The sequence below is a fragment of the Salvelinus namaycush genome, chromosome 21 (assembly GCF_016432855.1).
Source record: "Salvelinus namaycush isolate Seneca chromosome 21, SaNama_1.0, whole genome shotgun sequence".
Lineage (NCBI taxonomy): Eukaryota > Metazoa > Chordata > Actinopteri > Salmoniformes > Salmonidae > Salvelinus > Salvelinus namaycush.
The window spans coordinates 28,381,621-28,400,293 of record NC_052327.1 but is presented as its reverse complement, the minus strand read 5'-3'; the positions used below and the strand labels follow the sequence as shown (position 1 = coordinate 28,400,293).

Genomic DNA, 18,673 nt, shown 5'->3' with positions numbered 1-18,673 from the left:
ATGGCCAAGATGTTCAAATGTTCAAAGATGACCAGCCGGGTCAAATAATGATAATCACAGTGGTTGCCGAGGGTGCAACAGGTCAGCACCTCAGGAGTAAATGTCAGTTGGCTTTCATAGCCGATCATTCAGAGTGTCTCTACCACACCTGCTGTCTCTAGAGAGTTGAAAACAGCAGGTCTGGGACAAGGTAGCACGTCCGGTGAACAGGTCAGGGTTCCATAGCCGCAGGCAGAACAGTTGAAACTGGAGCAGCAGCACGGCCAGGTGGACTGGGGACAGCAAGGAGTCATCAGGCCAGGTAGTCCTGAGGCATGGTCCTAGGGTTCAGAGAGAAAGAGAGAATTAGAGAGAGCATACTTAAATTCGCACAGGACACCGGATAAGACAGGATAAATACTCCAGATATAACAGACTGACCCTAGCCCCCCGACACATAAATTGCAGCATAAATACTGGAGGCTGAGACAGGAGGGGTTGGGAGACCCTGTGGCCCCATCCGACGATACCCCCGGACAGGTGCAAACAGGCAGGACATAACCCCACCCACTTTGCCAAAGCACAGCCCCCGCACCACTAGAGGGATACCTTCAACCACCAACTTACCATCCTGAGACAAGGCCGAGTATGGCCCTCAAAGATCTCCGCCACGGAGATTGTGCCGTATTTGGCTAAGGTGTATGTAAACTTCCGACTTCAATTGTAGGTGCAAATGTAGGATCTTAATTTGATCACTTTTTTTGCTGCGAATTTTATGCAAACTTGTAGTATATTCAAGGTTTTTAAAGGCTTCTAAGGTTAGTAATTTCCACTTAAAAATGTCAGACTTGATTTGCCCTAACGAAAAATGTATCTACCCTCACAACTTTTTAAAATAAATTATAATCCACATAATAATTCACATTTCCCATTGCTGTAGGATTATTTTATTTTATGAAAATGTTTATTCTCAGAACTGCGATTTGAAAAACACAGTTCCAGATTCTGTTTTGTAAAGTCTGGACTGTTTTGTCTGATAAGTCATCTGGGGTAGTGTACGATATATGTTGTCTGTTATGAGAAAAGAAAGCAAGGGAATTAAATCCTCTGCTTCTACTGAAATTATGTAGCTTTTTACTAGTTATGAGGAAAGAATAAAATACATTCTACATACAAATTACAAAATGTTTTCAGATTTTTATATTAACCTTACACCAGTTTAGTGTAACTGGCAGATTTTAATTTATAGCAAGAGAGAGATGTCTGTGTCCATTTGATGCTTTGATATTAAGGATCTTCTCTTTTCAGTGATCCCTAAAGTGACCAAGCACCTCCTGTCCAACCCAGTGTATACCTGCATCACGCTGGCTGCCTGTATGGAGATTGGTGTAGTGGCTGGCTTCGCTGCCTTCCTGGGGAAGTACCTGGAGCAGCAGTTTAACCTCACAACCTCTTCAGCCAATCAACTACTAGGTGAGTGGCATGCACATGCACGACACACACACATTCTCTCTCACATACACACACATACATACAGCCCCAGACCCCCTGGTGCCACACAGTAGACAGAGATTTACAATGAGATGCATCAGTGCAGTATATGAGAAGGAGATTAGCTTAACCTGGTGGTATTAACTCTCTCCAGGTATGACGGCCATCCCCTGTGCTTGTCTGGGGATATTCCTGGGGGGGCTTCTGGTCAAGAAGCTGAACCTCTCAGCCCTGGGGGCCATTCGCATGGCCATGCTGGTCAACCTGATCTCCACCGCCTGCTACGTCTCCTTCCTCTTCCTTGGCTGTGACACAGGGCCTGTCGCTGGGGTGACCGTCCCCTATGGCAACGAGTAAGAACAGCCTGTACATACACTGGTTTAGCATATGTAATAGCAGTGCTCGTGTTGGGGGCAGGGTGTTTGATGAAAGTGGGAACAAAGCCACACTCTGACTACGGAAACATTTGTCAGAATATACATTTTACTAAATCTGTTTTTACCGATTTTTTATTTAAATGTTTTAAATAACAATTATAGGATAATAGCTTGTAGGGGAAAGTGGGGTAAGTTGAGCTATTCAGCATCATTCTGTCAAGGAAAATATAGTATTCTTTCTAACAAAGATATCTACATACACTACCGTTCATAAGTTTGTGGTCACTTAGAAATGTCCTTGTTTTTGAAAGATAAGCAAATGTTTTGTCCATTTTAAAATAACATCAAATTGATCATAAAAACAGTGTAGATATTGTTAATGTTGTAAATGACTATTGTAGCTGGAAACTACAGATTTTTTTCAAATGAAATATCTACATAGGCGTACAGAGGCCCATTATCAGCAACCCTCGCCCCCTCGTCTGACCATAATTCCATCCTCCTGATTCCTGCTTACAAGCAAAAACTAAAGCAGGAAGCACCAGTGACTCAGTCAATAAAGAAGTGGTCAGATGACGCAGATGCTAAACAACAGGCCTGTTTTGCTAGCACAGACTGGAATATGTTCTGGGATTCCTCCGATGGCATTGAGGAGTACACCACATCAGTCATTGGCTTCATCAATAAGTGCATCGATGACATCGTCCCCACAGTGACTGTACGTACATACCCCAACCAGAAACCATGGATTACAGGCAACATCCACACTGAGCTAAAGGCTAGAGCTGCCGCTTTCAAGGAGCGGGACTCTAACCAGGACGCTTATAAGAAATCCCGCTACGCCCTCAGACGAACCATCAAACAGGCAAAGTGCCAATACAGGACTAAGATTGAATCGTACTACACCGGCTCCGACGCTCATCGGATGTGGCAGGGCCTGCAAACTATTACAGACTACAAAGGGAAGCACAGTCGCGAGCTGCCCAGTGACACGAGCCTACCAGACGAGCTAAATCACTTCTATGCTCGCTTCGAGGCAAGCAACACTGAGGCATGCATGAAAGCATCAGCTGTTCTGGACAGCTGTGTGATCACGCTCTCCGTAGCCGACGTGAGTAAGACCTTTAACCAGGCCAACATTTACAAGGCCGCTGGGCCAGACATATTACCAGGACGTGTGATTCGGGCATGTGCTGACCAACTGGCAGGTGTCTTCACTGACATTTTCAACATGTCCCTGATTGAGTCTGTAATGCCAACATGTTTCAAGCAGACCACCATAGTCCCTGTGCCCAAGAACACTAAGGTAACCTGCCTAAATGACTACAGACCCGTAATACTCACATCCGTAACCATGAAGTGCTTTGAAAGGCTGGTCATAGCTCACATTAACACCATTATCCCAGAAACCCTAGACCCACTCCAATTTGCATTCCCGCTCAAACAGATCAACAGATGATGCAATCTCTATTGCACTCCACACTGCCCTTTCCCACCTGGACAAAAGGAACACCTACGTGAGAATGCTATTCATTGACTACAGCTCAGCGTTCAACACCATAGTGCCCTCATAGCTCATCACTAAGCTAAGGATCCTGGGACTAAACACTTCCCTCTGCAACTGGATCCTGGACTTCCTGACGGCCCCCCCCCAGGTGGTAGGGGTAGGAAGCAACACATCTGCCACGCTGATCCTCAACACTGGAGCCCCTCAGGGGTGCATGCTCAGTCCCCTTCTGTACTCCCTATTCACCCACGTCTGCATGGCCAGGCACGACTCCAACAGCATCATTAAGTTTGCAGACGACACAACAGTGGTAGGCCTGATCACTGACAACGATGAGACAGCCTATAGGGAGGAGGTCAGAGACCTAGCCGGGTGGTGCCAGAATAACAACCTATCCCTCAACGTAATCAAGACAAAGGAGATAATTGTTGACTACAGGAAAAGGAGGACTGAAAAATTGTCAGATCCCAGCCACCCCAGTCATAGACTGTTCTCTCTGCTACCGCATGGCAAGCAGTACCGGAGCGCCAAGTCTAGGACCAAGAGGCTTCTAAACAGCTTATACCCACAAGCCATAAGACTACTGAAGAGCTAATCAAATGGCTACCCGGACTATGCATTGTGTTCGGATCACAAAGAAGAACATTCGTGTGACGCAGAAAAAATTTAAAGATGCTGGAGGAGTACCTGACGCCATCTGTCAAGCATGGTGGAAGCTATGTGATGGTCTGTGGGTGCTTTGGTGGTGGTAAAGTGGAAGATTTGTACAGGGTAAAAGGGGTCTTGAAGAAGGAAGGCTATCACTCCATTTTGAAACGCCATGCCATACCCTGTGGACGGCGCTTAATTGGAGCCAATTTCCTCCTAAAACAGGACAATGACCCAAAGCACAGCTCCAAACTATGCAAGAACTATTTAGGGAAGAAGCAGTCAGCTGGTATTCTGTCTATAATGGAGTGGCCAGCTAACACAGTCACCGGATCTGAACCCTATTGAGTTGTTGTGTGAGCAGCTAGACCGTATGGTACGTAAGAAGTGCCCATCAAGCCAATCCAACTTGTGGGAGGTGCTTCAGGAAGCATGGGGTGAAATCTCTTCAGATTACCTCAACAAATTGACAACCAGAATGCCAAAGGTCTACAGGGCTGTAATTGCTGCAAATGGAGGATTCTTTGATGAAAGCAAAGTTTGAAGGACACAAATTATTATTTCAATTAAAAATCATTATTTATAACCTTGTCAACATCTTGACTATATTTCCTATTCATTTTGCAACTCATTTCATAATGCCTTGCATTACGCCTGGGAAGAAAACACTTCAATTTGCTCAACTTGCCATCTGCTCAACCATTGGCTCAACTTAGCCCATGGCCTTTGGCTCAATTTACCCAAAGGCAAACATTTTGACTATATTATATTACAACACAGCTACAAGGATGCACTTTCATGCTAGGGTTAGGACCTCATATTGAAGCTTATAGAGACCCCAACTGATTTATAGAACAATCTAACACAAAAAATGTATTTGACTTTGTGAAAATCTGTTTTTTGGACTTAACTTGCTTACCAATTTGTCCTTGTGGTTTCTTCCTTCACAAACTCTATGAAATGATGACCCCTTTCTAAATATTTGGTCAAATGATTCATTTGTCTATGATTTCCTAGAAACAGAGATGGCTCAACTTCCCATTTGGCTCAACTTACCCTACACTCACCAACTGGAAATGTGCTTTGCACTGTTTAACTTGTTTATTTAGGGACATAGTAGCATTCCTATATGTACACAGTATAGTCTGAACAGCTGTTTGTATCTCTCTCGCTTCTCTCTCTTTCTTTCTCTCCCTCTCTCTCCAGGACACTGCGGGTGGGCGAGAAACCAGAGGTCCCCTGCATGAGTAACTGTAACTGCTACACCTCCTCAGTCAGCCCAGTGTGCGGCTCCAACGGAGTCACCTACCTGTCCTCCTGCTTTGCAGGCTGCACTACAACAGTGAGCACAGGCATCTACCCCCCTCCGGCTCAGGTCATTACCCTGGAAGCCTTCCACCCTCATCGCTCTGCATCCCATTATGTCCTGTGATAGATAGAGGCATTCACCACAGCCCAAATGCTAGATCATTAAAGAACAGAGCAGCCATCATAGAAATAGAATCCCTGGAAAGGACACAATGTTCTGTCTTATGAGCAACGGTGGACCAGTACAATATGTTGTCTCCAATGCTCCCATGTACCATACAGATACCCTGATGTTATGTTACCCTTAATTAAACCAAAGTGACTTCCATCATGGCCTTCATGCACATCAAACTGTGACAAATCCATAGCTTTTCAATGGCAATGTTGCATCTAGAGATCCTACATCTAGATGGTCTTCATCGTTACAAGTTACTCTGTATTTAGATGCTTCGCCACATGCTGTGACAAGCAAGCTGTGGATGAATGTTCTTTATCACACTCCTCTCACTTTTATGAATCATAGGTATTTTCTCTGTGTTACTGTGTGTAGTCAGAGCAGTGACCTTTCTACATATGAAATCTCTGGATTGTTATTATCACTGCACAAACAGAGTCGCCACCATTCGTAATTTTACATTTCCCCAACAACCTACATATAGAGAGATGGAAGAGATGTGAGAATGCCGTGTTGTATCTGTGTTCATTTGGCTTGTTGTCACATAAAGTAATACTAATGCTGAAATACCTATTCTCTTGTCTTCAGAATTTGACAGGGTGTACATGTATATCCAGTGACAGTGAGATGGCCACAGCTGTCCCAGGGAAGTGTCCCAGTCCAGGCTGCCAGGAGGCCTTCCTCACCTTCCTCTGTGTCATCTGTGCCTGCTGTATGATCGGCTCCATGGCTCAGACACCCTCCGTCATCATCCTCATTAGGTAACACCACTGGAATTCACCTTAACACCATGCCATAACATGCCCAATAGAACCCAGTCAAAATGTAGAGAGGGTTTACTTTACTCAGATATCTTTCTCTTTCCTGTGTGTAACAAATACTGTTTCTCCTTCTCTTCCTAGGACTGTGAGCCCTGAGCTGAAATCATATGCTCTTGGAGTTTTGTTTCTCTTGCTGCGACTACTTGGTAAGTTATAGTACCATTACACTTACATCTGAACTAGTCAGGTTGCACTGTTACATTACTTTGTTTATAAATCAAACATACTGGGGTTTCAGATTCTACAGTTTGTTGACCAGTACTGGTGTAATGTTAAGGCTCAGGTATTGATTTCTCCAGTTGTAGAGATGAAAAGCTTGTGCTGCTGATGTATTCCTCTCCTCACCTGTTTTGTAGGATTCATCCCCCCTCCTCTGATCTTTGGTGCTGGGATTGACTCAACTTGCCTTTTCTGGAGTACAGAGTGTGGGGATAAGGGAGCCTGCCTGCTGTACGACAATATCGCCTACAGACATCTGTATGTGAGCCTGGCCATTGGTCTTAAGGTCACCGCCTTCATTCTATACACCACTACCTGGTACTGTTTACGCAAGAACTATAAGAAATACATCAAAAATCATGAGGGCTATACGACGCCAACCGAACTGTTCCCCTCCAGTCTCACAATGGACAACATGAAGGATGGGAGTCAGAACCCAAACAGGACAACGTTTATATACAACCTAGAGGACCATGAGTTGTGCGAAAACATGGAGTCGGTTTTATAGTTTCTGAACCATCCAAAGGACTATCTGCTACATTCATTATTAAATAAGATCATAAATGACGATCATCCTCCTTTATATTTTTTTAATTAAACATTAGAATGTTTTCTATCTGAAGTCCTATACAGGCCCTGGAAGACTGTTGCTGCTCTCTTCTCCTTGGTAACTTTTGATAGAGGCCATTTTGTTTGTAGAGGTATTATCAGCAAGGGTATAGTTCAGTACCAGTGAACTCTGTTGTGATTGTTAGTAGAAGACAACTACTGTCTGGCTCTGTCCTGCTCCTAGGTGATTAGATGGTCAATATTATGCTACTGTTATAGGCGCCATACTTCTACCCACTCGAGTATAACATGGATCCAGTCACTAAAAATGACAGGACATGTTTGGTCAGTTTCACTATGTGTTACATTTCGTTCCCTTCCACCATGGAACCAAGACATAAAATGATAGGACGTTTCTCCACGTTGCCAAGAATATATAAATAAAGAGATGTGTCATTCTGTGTTGCGTAATATACGTTTTATTTTGATGAAACAAACAGAGAGCTTTCTCATGTACTATATAGTGGAGAAAGTAGAGCGCTTCTATAGGACGATGGTCTAACGTTACTGTATGCATTCAGTGTCAGAATGAAGTTCAGTGGTAGTAGCTGAAATGGTGTTAATGTCAGCATACACTGTACAAAAACAGTACTCTTACTGGAACACAGACACTGTTTACGACTATAAACATAGAATTGAGTTTGTCTTTCTATGGGTTCAAATGTTATATTATTCATATACATTTCTATCATTGTGAAAGAGATAAATCTGTCTTTTTGCAGAGTCCTTTCTGAATGTTGTAAACGTTTCTTTTCTTTTCTATTTACATGTTTTATTTGCTTAGTTTATTTAACCCTAATATGTCTTAATATGAGGGATTATCCAGATAAGAAGTATTATTTATGTTTTGAGGGGGGCTTTTGCGCCATAGTAGAAAAGCAAAGATTGGAAAATCAACATGTCTTTCTGTGTGTGTTATAATGACATCTCTTCAAGCTAAACAATGAAGATTCAAGTTTATATATTTGTACTGTATATGTGAGGTTCAGAATGTTGTATTAGAATTAACTAAACTGAGATGATAATATAGAAATTTGAGATTTAATTATTTAAAAAATGTTTAGTTGTGATATGCATCACACATAAAATGGGAGCCAATGTCATAACAAGAGAGGAATAAGAAACAAAGTTCAAAGCCAACTACACCAGTGCTTTGCGTAGGGCAGAGCAGAACTGCTTGTTACCTCAGAGCATGCAGAATCTGCATGTGAAGTCACACAAAAGGTACTGGGAGTAATTTATATGCAATGGCTGATAATCCTACAACAAGGTAATAGGCATTCTTATTTTGTTATCCCTTGACATATTTTTTTGAAGACCCTCAAGGCCTGATGGCACAGCTAACTTCTTTTACAGTTTCTCTACAGCAAAAGTTTTAGCATTGTCCCTTTTCTTACACTTTTTTGTATGGCAAAATATAATTTATTTTACTCTGGAAATAAAATTATTTTTTAGAAAATAATCCAGACATGGTGTCATTTTCACTGTATTTCTTTACAGGGAAAATATCAAATCAAATGTTATTAGTCACATGTGCCGACTACAACAGTGAAACGCTTACTTACGAGCCCCTAACCAACAATGCACTTTAAAAAAATATGGATAAGATTAAGAAATAAAAGAACAAGTAATTAAGAGCAGCAGTAAAATAACAATAGCGAGACTATATACAGGGGGGGTACCGGTACAGAGTCCATGTGCTGGGGCACCGGTTAGTTGAGGTAATATGTACATGTAGGTAGAGTTATTAAAGTGACTATGCATAGATGATAACAACAGAGAGTAGCAGTGGTGTAAAAGAGAGGGGGGCAATGCAAATAGTCTGGGTGTCACGCCCTGACCTTAGAGAGCCTTTTTATTTCTCTTTGGTTAGGTCAGGGTGTGATTTGGGTGGGCATTCTAGTTTTTCTATTTCTTTGTTGGCCGGGTATGGTTCCCAATCAGAGGCAGCCTTTTTTCCACCTTTAGTTTGTGGGATCTTGATTTTGCATAGTTGCTGTGTAGCCTGCAGAACTTTACGTTCGTTTTGTATTTTGTTGTTTTTCGGTGTTCATTTAATAAATTAAAATGTACTCCTACCACGCTGCACCTTGGTCCAATCCATCTCTAAACGAGCGTGACACTGGGTAGCCATTTGATTAGGTGTTCAGGAGTCTTATGGCTTGGGGATAGAAGCTGTTTAGAAGCCTCTTGGACCTAGACTTGGCTCTCTGGTACCGCTTGCCGTGCGATAGAGAGAACAGTCTATAACTAAGGTGGCTGGAGTCTTTACAATTTTTAGGGCCTTCCTCTCACAGTGCCTGGTATAGAGGTCCTAGATGGCAGGAAGCGTGGCCCCAGTGATGTACTGACAAGAAATGTACGTGTAGGCAGGTAAATACATTACCTGTATTTGATGTGTCTAAAGCTCTCAATCAGTCCTCTATACGTATACTGATGTCCAGGTCCTAAAATTATTGAGCAATACTTGATATCGGTTTCAGTCAGAATTTGATATCACTATTAGCTACCTGTGCTGATTTATCCAGATGCTGTAAAAGAGCTCATCGTATAGACACACATGATTCATAATGCTCAACAGCACCATTATTACCCTAAATGTTTTAGTGTTTAAAATAGCTTTCCCAGAGCATATGTTGGTGCTTTGTACTTGCTGAGTATCTTTTGAAAATGTGAACGTACAACCGTGCAGTGCATTTATCTGGTCTGCTTGGTAGATTAGGGTTAGGCTGCATTTAGACAGGCAGTCCAATTCAGATTTTTTTCCCACTAATTGGTCTTTTGACCAATCACATCAGATATCTTCACATCAGATCTCTTTCAGAGATGGTTTGATTGGTCAGAAGACCAATTAGTGAAAAAAAATCTGAATTGGGCTGCCTGTCTTAACACAGCCATATTGATATGGCTTAAATTTTCTTTTAAGCCATACCAGATGAATTGAGTTAACACTGGTGGAGGGGAAAAAAGTGCAAGGCAGGGTTTTAAGAGGAGGCCTAGAGCTAATCATCACTACTCCAGCCTTCCGAGTGCTTGGCAATACAGTAGCACAGACACAGACAGGAACTATCAGCCCACTCACCTGTCCTATCCGCCACTGGCTGGAGGAAACAAGAGAAACAGTCTTTACATCCCTCTAAGGCTTTCCATCCTTCCTGCGTGTGCAGTGTTCTACCTCTATCTCTTAATTCAAGTAAAAAAACATTGTGCTACAAAATGGGCTCACAATTTCACTGTGTGCATGTTGATAGTTCTGCTTTTACAGCCCTTGATCATAAAAAGAACAACCAAGGAAGTCATAGAACATTTTAAAGATTGCAACATTACGGGATGTGTTTGATGTTGCTTTCTGTTTATAGTCAATTTCTCAGAGACCATATTATTCCAGAGTGTTGGATGTTCACAGCGTTGGATGTCCATTGTAATCCTTGATTACATCCTTGATTGCATGCAGTTGTTTACTGTGGTACAAAGCCAATGGTTTACATCCAAGGGAAAAAGCAAGATATCTGTCAGCAGGACAAAAGACACATTCCCTGCTGTCGATTCTTACAAGGCGATGCGCTATCTTATCCCAAAGCACATTTGCATGTGTTTAAAACCAGTGACAAATGTCTGAAACCAATGCTGGCACAGATTTAGCGGTAACAGTGTTGTGTTCAATACTTATCTGTGTATTGCAGTCTGACCGCAACCCAATTTCTTTCTGGGTCTGGTCTTGTTTGTCGTTGATAGGGATGAGAGTGACAGTTTGTGCGAGTGTGACAGTTTGAGAGTGACAGTTTGTGCAACAGAGAGTTGCGATATAAAGATACATATAAAAATGCATACATAGTTGACAGCACTAGCACTGCAATAAACATTTTATTCTAAGAGGAGAAAGAAAGGAAACAGAGAGGGAAAGCATAAGAAATCTGTGATAAATCACCAACCATTTGAGTACGCAATTATTGAATGCCAGTCTCAAGATGCTGCAAAATCAAACAAGGCAAATAATTGTGCTTTGTTTATCTGTACAGTATGTGTGTGTGTGTGTGTGTGTGCATGTGTGTGTGTGTGTGTGTGTGTGTGTGTGTGTGTGTGTGTGTGTGTGTGTGTGTGTGTGTGTGTGTGTGTGTGTGTGTGTGTGTGTGTGTGCATGTGTGTGTGTGTTTACACTGCATCTGTTATGCTTTGTTTCATGTGGTGATCCATCAGCCGGCTGGCTATTGTATCACACTGCACATAATTCATTTGGGGATTCGTCGCGCAAACTGATTTCTCCAGAGACCTGCACCTTTAGTTTGTTAAAGTACATAGCATTTATTTTATAAATCAAACTAACAACTTCGTAATGTAGCAGATGTACGTAATATACATCCAACAGTCTATCCCTCAGGTGTAGCCTATTAAAGCAGTGCCAGGTCTTTATGATTGCAAACCACCAACATAACCCACATTTAAAAAAAAAAAATAGAAATAAATACCTATTCCATTTCATCTTTAGGATATTATTCAAATACTAACATTTACTACAATATTACAAAGTGTTGGTTTCCACAAATTTTCTACACATAAATTCATCTTAAAACATTTATTTTGATCTTATAATGACAATAATTAATGATGTTGGTAACTATGACAAGTGTTCTTGTAATCAAATATCACTCTGTAATTACCATTTGTAAGAGCTTCAAAATATTTGTGAACATACAGGACAAATGTCAAGAGCTACAGTATGGGAGTGCACTCACAGTGCATTACCTTGAAGAACAATATCATCATATTCTCAACTTGGAGTTCACTGCTAAAAGCAACTGATTGCAGCTCTAAAAAATAGAGTATTTTTGCTAATTCCAACCCATTGTTGATGTAAAATGTTTCCTGGGAGTCCTTTAAAGCCATTGTGCCATTTCTCCCAACATTGTCTTCCATTGTGGGTTTTAGCCATCATCATGTCAGACACCACAGTGAGACGCTTCAACAAAGGAGAGATGCTCATGCATGCCAATGACATTGGTTGCAGCATCAGAGGCACCTCAGTTACAAACACACTCCTCGAAATGTATCACACTGAGAATGCTAATGACACCAAAGCCCCACAAACGCAATTATCATTGATTAAAAAATATATATTTTGCAAGTAACATCCATGCATGACAAGTCTCCTGTCTCAAGGCTTGTTCGTCCCATCCGGTGCTGTCAAACTAATGAATGCTTCACCTTGTGAATCAAACACAGGATCACAAAACATGACAGTTTGAGTAAGTAAGATGGAACTACCATTGTTAGCAACACACTTAAATCCATACATTCATATTCAAAGGAATATTAATATTCTAGCCCAATGGCGCTTGACTGGGTGACATTTAGAGGAGAACGACAGGTTGATGTTCATTGTCTTACTGTAGAGGTCACAGATTGATTCAGAGAGGTTTGCATAGTTGAGATATGGCCCAGAAAATATACTCTGAACCAGTATCGGTGCGTGGGTAAATTCACTGGGGAAGCCCCATAAAGAAAAGCCATATTACTACCTATGTGTTGTGGTAATTGCATTGTTTGCTCTATAACCTGTTAGTTCATATGCCTTGTGACTGTGATATATAGGCCTAAAGGCTGAGACAATAAGAAGACACAGTGGCAGAATAAACCTTTGTTTTATCACAGAACCGGATAGCAACCTCTGTCCAGTGAAGTCCACAAAGCATATTGCATGTACAGTAACAGACAGTTACAGTTGAAGTCGGAAGTTTACATACACTTAGGTTGGAGTCATTAAAACTCGTTTTTAAACAACTCCACAAATTTCTTGTAAACAAACGATAGATTTGGCAAGTCGGTTAGGACATCTACTTTGTGCATGATACAATAATTTTTCCAACAATTGTTTACAGACAGATTATTTCACTTATAATTCACTGTATCACAATTCCAGTGGGTCTGAAGTTTACATACACTAGTGTGTGCCTTTAAACAGCTTGGGAAATTCCAGAAAATTATGTCATGGCTTTAGAAGCTTCTGAAAGACGAATTAACATAATTTGCATCAATTGGAGGTGTACCTATGGATGTATTTCAAGGCCTACCTTCAAACTCATTGCCTCTTTGCTTGACATCATGGGAATATCAAAATAAATCAGCCAAGACCTCAGAAAAAAAACTGTAGACCTCCACAAGTCTGGTTCATCCTTGGGAGCATTTTCCAAATGCCACGTTAATCTGTACAAACAATAGTACACAAGTAGAAACACCATGGGACCACGCAGCCGTCAAACCGCTCAGGAAGGAGACGCGTTCTGTCTCCTAGAGATGAACTTACTTTTGGTCTGAAAAGTGCAAATCAATCGCAGAACAACAGCAAAAAACCTTGTGAAGATGCTGGAGGAAACAGGTACAACATTTTTTATATCCACAGTAAAACGAGTCCTATAACGACATAACCTGAAAGGCCGCTCAGCAAGGAAGAAGCCACTGCTCCAAAACTGCCATAAAAAAGCCCAGACTACGGTTTGCAAATACACATGGGGACAAAGATCGTACTTTTTGTAGAAATGTCCTCTGGTCTGATGAAACAAAAATAGAACTGTTTGGCCATAATGACCATCGTTATGTTTGGAGGAAAAAGGGGATGCTTGCAAGCCGAAGAACACCATCCCAACCGTGAAGCATGGGGGTGAAGCATGGGGGGCTGCTTTGCTGCAAGAAGGACTGGTGCACTTCACAAAATAGATTGCATCATGAGGAGGAAAATAATGTGGATATATTGAAGCCACATCTCAAGACATCAGTCAGGAAGTTAAAGCTTGGTCTCAAATGGGTCTTCCAAATGGACAATGACCCCAAGCATACTTCCAAAGTTGTGGCAAAATGACTTAAGGACAACAAAGTCAAGGTATTGGAGTGGCCATCACAATGCCCTGACCTCAATCCTATGAAAAATTTGTGGGCAGAACTGAAAAAGCGTGTGCGAGCAAGGAGGCCTACAAACCTGACTCAGTTACACCAGCTCTGTCAGGAGGAATGGGCCAAAATTCACCCAGCTTATTGTGGGAAGCTTGTGGAAGGCTACCCGAAACGTTTGACCCAAATTAAACAATTTAAAGGCAATGCTACCAAATATTAATTAAGTGTATGTAAACTTCTGACCCACTGGGAATGTGATGAAAGAAATAAAAGCTGAAATAAATAATTATCTCTACTATTATTCTGACATTTCACATTCTTAAAATAAAGTGGTGATCCTAACTGACCTAAGATAGGGAATTTTTACTAGGATTAAATGTCAGGAATTGTGAAAAACTGAGTTTAAATGTATTTGGCTAAGGTGTATGTAAACTTCCGACTTCAACTGTACATGACCTACAGCATGATCAACCAAGTTAATGTTTCCGACATATTCGGACCACTTAACAACTATTGATTTAGAACCACAGCGAGTTACCACAAGTTGCGAAGAAAACAGGAGCTGCCTCCACTATTCCAGCACCATTTCATCATCATCACCTATGCTTAGTCTAATAGAGTGACAACTAAAAGATACTAAAAACAATTTAGTCCAGTCAACGTAAGCTAAATATGATGTGGCTGTCCATGGTTCTGATGTGTGTGTGTGTGTGTGTGTGTGTGTGTGTGTGTGTGTGTGTGTGTGTGTGTGTGTGTGTGTGTGTGTGTGTGTGTGTGTGTGTGTGTGTGTGTGTGTGTGTGTGTGTGTGTGTGTGTGTGTGTGCATGCGCGTTCGTGCAAGTACAAAAACATGTTGACTCACCCTACTTGTAGAGAAATGCCAATGCCATCCTCTTCTCTTTCATGTTGACAAAACATGTCATACAGTACACGCTTTTAGTTTTTGTTGTTCTATGCTACTTGGCTAAAATGCTTGCTCGCTACCCTAACTTCCATTCATGGGCGACGTTAGCTAGTTAACATTAGCCTTCTACATCTAGCTACATATTGAACTTCCATCCTCTCAGGCCAGGGGCACAGCAATGTATGAATTAATGGTTGGGTCAGAATCTCGTTATAATCAGTGGCGACCTGTCATTCAGGGCAGGTGGGGCACAGCCCCACATGTTTTCCATGTTATTTTGCCATTAATACGTGTCACATATCAGGTTGCAAACAATGTAAAAAATAAATATATCATTGAGTTAATAATGCTGCATACAAACATGGTCTCTTTTTTGTTTTCTTGAGTAAGGCAGCTCCAAAATGCAGGTGTTTCAGCCTAGCTCAGTGCTTTCTGTGGTGGTGGAGCAAGCCAGCAGAAAATACGGAGCGTTGCTCCGTGATTGGCTCAGTGTTCTGTCACTCATGAGGACATTACGTCAACGCCAAGTCTAAGGGTGAGCTAGAAAATTCTAGTCCCTTGGGTGCTGCCATAGAGTTACATTAGAAGTGCCCATCCGAGAAGGCTCAAGGTCATTGGCCACAGATTAAATGACATCAAATCACAATATATCTACAGTAGCTTTGATTGGACTGATCATGGCAACATCATACTTTCAAAATCTTAGCTAGCATTCATCATCATCATGAATCAAGTCGACAATCTACTGGCAAATCTATGTTAATCCTTGTGATATGAAGAGAAATAATGAAGAGAAATTATAGATAAAACGTATCGGTGCTCATCAGCCATTGGACATAAACATTACACAACAACTTGGAAATCGCAAATTCAAGGAATCAGTTGCTAACCTCAAGCATTGCAAAGCAATCATTAGCCTGCTAATCAGTGGGGTGGCTGTGTGGTGCCAAGTCTAAGTTTAAAGGTCTCTTTTCCTAGTTTAAAATTATAAGCCTTCAACATTGGCTATGCTGTCAATGAAGCATGATTTGTGTCGCGCTCAAAACAACTGTTAACTCGGAACTGCAAAATCTGACTTTAGTGAGTTCAAGACAACTGTCTTGTATGCTGGATATAATATGCCAGGGAGATATGTATACTGTAGCTAAGAAAGTAATACTAAGTGTGTGTTGTGTAGTAAGCTGTTAGTAGCCCATGTGCCTCACCCTAATAATTTTGTCTATTTTTCACCTCTTAATTTCGCCTACTGTTCTGACTTGGTGTTGCACATGTAGCCTATAACCTGTTTTTGAGAAGTGTAATCATCGGATATTGTAAGAACTTTCATTGTCTGCTTATATGCCCCCTTTATTTATCCCATGGTTCTTACTTGCTATACAGATAGAATACTGTAAGAACAGCCCATGTCCTGAATTCTGTTGCTGTACATTTCAAAAGTGCTGTTGAACAAATAGTTATATTGACATCGTCCGTCCTAGCTCGCTCATTAATGTCTTAATCTAAATTTTGGATTGCCTCTTATCCACTTGTCATCCCCTTATGCCATAAAATGTACATCTCAACTGTCAGTAGAAACCGCATTTGTTTAAGCAAGTCAGCCATATCAGCTATTTTTTTTAAAGAGCAGTAAATGAGGCTGAATGAAATGTTTCGCTGCCAGACAAGGCTCCGCTGACTGATTGCCAGGTGTAGCAGTGTTGGGACTGCTGTTGGGACTGCTTTTGGGACAGCTTTATGTAGGCCCTAACAGTTTGTGGGCACCGTTTGTCACCGTTTCAGTGCAATTAATGCATTGTTTAGTGTTGTGTTGTAGCTTTGCTGGAATGCAACCCACATTTTTTGGGGGCCCCACCAAGATCTACATGCTAAAATCGCCACTGGTTATAATAATTGGCCAGTACAGAAAAATAAGTAAAACCTCAAATCTAAATCCCTATTTCCATCCAGTGGTAATTTAGGAAAGGGGCAATTTTAGCTAGCTGGCTAGCTAACCACCGGAGGACAACAATACAACGATATGCAACAATTCAAGTTTTTCTGTCAATGACATATGCTCTCGATGGGATTTGATAAGGAGTGACGACAAATTCAAGCTGGCTTCCCTTGACACTTTTTGGGTGCGCCAGGACCATTCACAGATGAGCTCACTCAGTTTAGCTCAACGCTGATTGGCAAATGTTTTATACTTTTTTTGTCAAGGGAGGATATATGCTCGCTGGCTTTCCTTGCCTTCAATGCTACCGGCGGCAACAATGTCAATCTCGTTTGGACCACATAGCATCAGATAGATGGCCTACACGTAGTGAGACAGAGGGGCGCTGTTTCACTCGCTCAGATGCTTTCTCCTGTGAGATACGTTCAGCCTCTTGTGAATTGAAGAACAATTATGAAACACAGAGAGAAAGATAAATTATTTTATGTTTTGAAAAAAATAAATTGCAGATTTTTGGGGGAAGCCTGGCTTTCCTTGGCATCCATGACTACACCACACTGCTGTGAATAATATCTGACTGTGTTGAGATGCAGCGAAGAACTCCTCATTCTGTTTTTTGGCTACAGTATGTGGTTAAGGCAATGTCTTCCATTTATTATTAGTGATTCTTGAATCCAAGTCTGCTTTACAGCCATGGGACTGAGTACCTCATGAAATCAGATGTGCTCTGAAGGCAACAGAAATGAATGCCTATTGCTCCCCGGAGTACAATTGGATGGACATGCGTGAAATACAATGGAGGCAAAGAAATGAACCGTCCTTAGCTACAATGCCTTAAGTTATCTATTTGGCTAGTTCACGTTACCACAATAGGCATAGAGAATGAGAAGAATAAGAAGAATGCCTGCAATATTTTGTCACCAAGTTCAAAAACACACATAAAATGTATCTAATCTGGACAGCCTTTTTTGCTATGTTTTAAATCCCGAACGATGTGATTCCAATAATCTTTTCATGTTTGAACACATTAAAAGAGACAGCAAGTCTAATAATAAACATCATTTAATGGTAAAAGTGAATGACTTTTTAATGTGGCATGAACACAACCACTCATGATGCTTTCATCTGATTGTCAAACAAATCACTTCAAAAAGTAGGCTATCTGTGCATGTTCAGCCACTCCAAAATAATCCAAACAGTGCAATGTATGTACACTTGCACCATTTGATAAATGGAAATAGACATCTGTTACAAAACACCATAGTGTTCCTAATGACATGAACTTCAAATTGGTCGGTAAGCAGTGATGTAGTGGTAAAAGAAATAGGTGCTGGGAAAACTCTGATTGCCGGTTGCGGTAAAACAAAAGTAACGCTAGCTATACTTTCAATGCATTTTTCAGAAAAAGGTAGGTAAACTGTGTTTAGTTGCATTTACCCTCCACTAGCTCTACACCACTGCCGGTAGACGAGGCAATTTTACACACATGAACAAACGCAGAACAGGTAGCTTACATTCAATATAATACACGATTTGAATCAAAACACGTTTGCACCTTAGTTCATGATTTTTCCATAATTCATGAGTTGAATGCTTGGAGTCTTCACAGATCATGTGACTTAAAACACTAACTTTCTTTCCTTACATGAATAACATTTATGACATTGTTATTTGTAATTATTAAGCTTTTAACAATTTAATTAGAACATTGAACTTAAACCCTGTATGATTCCTGGATCTTGGAGATCTCAGAAAATGCACTGTAACATTTAATTACATTTCGCCAAGAAAACAGTTCTCAAGGGCACATAAATCCA

At 41.2% G+C, this 18,673-nt stretch overlaps 1 protein-coding gene across 1 annotated transcript in view; it reads left to right on the top strand.

Moving 5' to 3' along the window:
- Nucleotides 1–8,792, top strand: part of LOC120066268 (solute carrier organic anion transporter family member 3A1-like) — a 58,026-nt gene extending 49,234 nt beyond the window's left edge. Inside the window, exons 5-10 of the mRNA XM_039017523.1 lie at nt 1,288–1,452; nt 1,625–1,823; nt 5,209–5,377; nt 6,074–6,246; nt 6,388–6,452; nt 6,663–8,792. Coding sequence (XP_038873451.1) covers nt 1,288–1,452; nt 1,625–1,823; nt 5,209–5,377; nt 6,074–6,246; nt 6,388–6,452; nt 6,663–7,033 — 1,142 coding nt within the window. The 3' untranslated portion in view covers nt 7,034–8,792. The remainder of the gene's footprint in view (nt 1–1,287; nt 1,453–1,624; nt 1,824–5,208; nt 5,378–6,073; nt 6,247–6,387; nt 6,453–6,662) is intronic.
- Nucleotides 8,793–18,673: the final 9,881 nt, after the last annotated feature.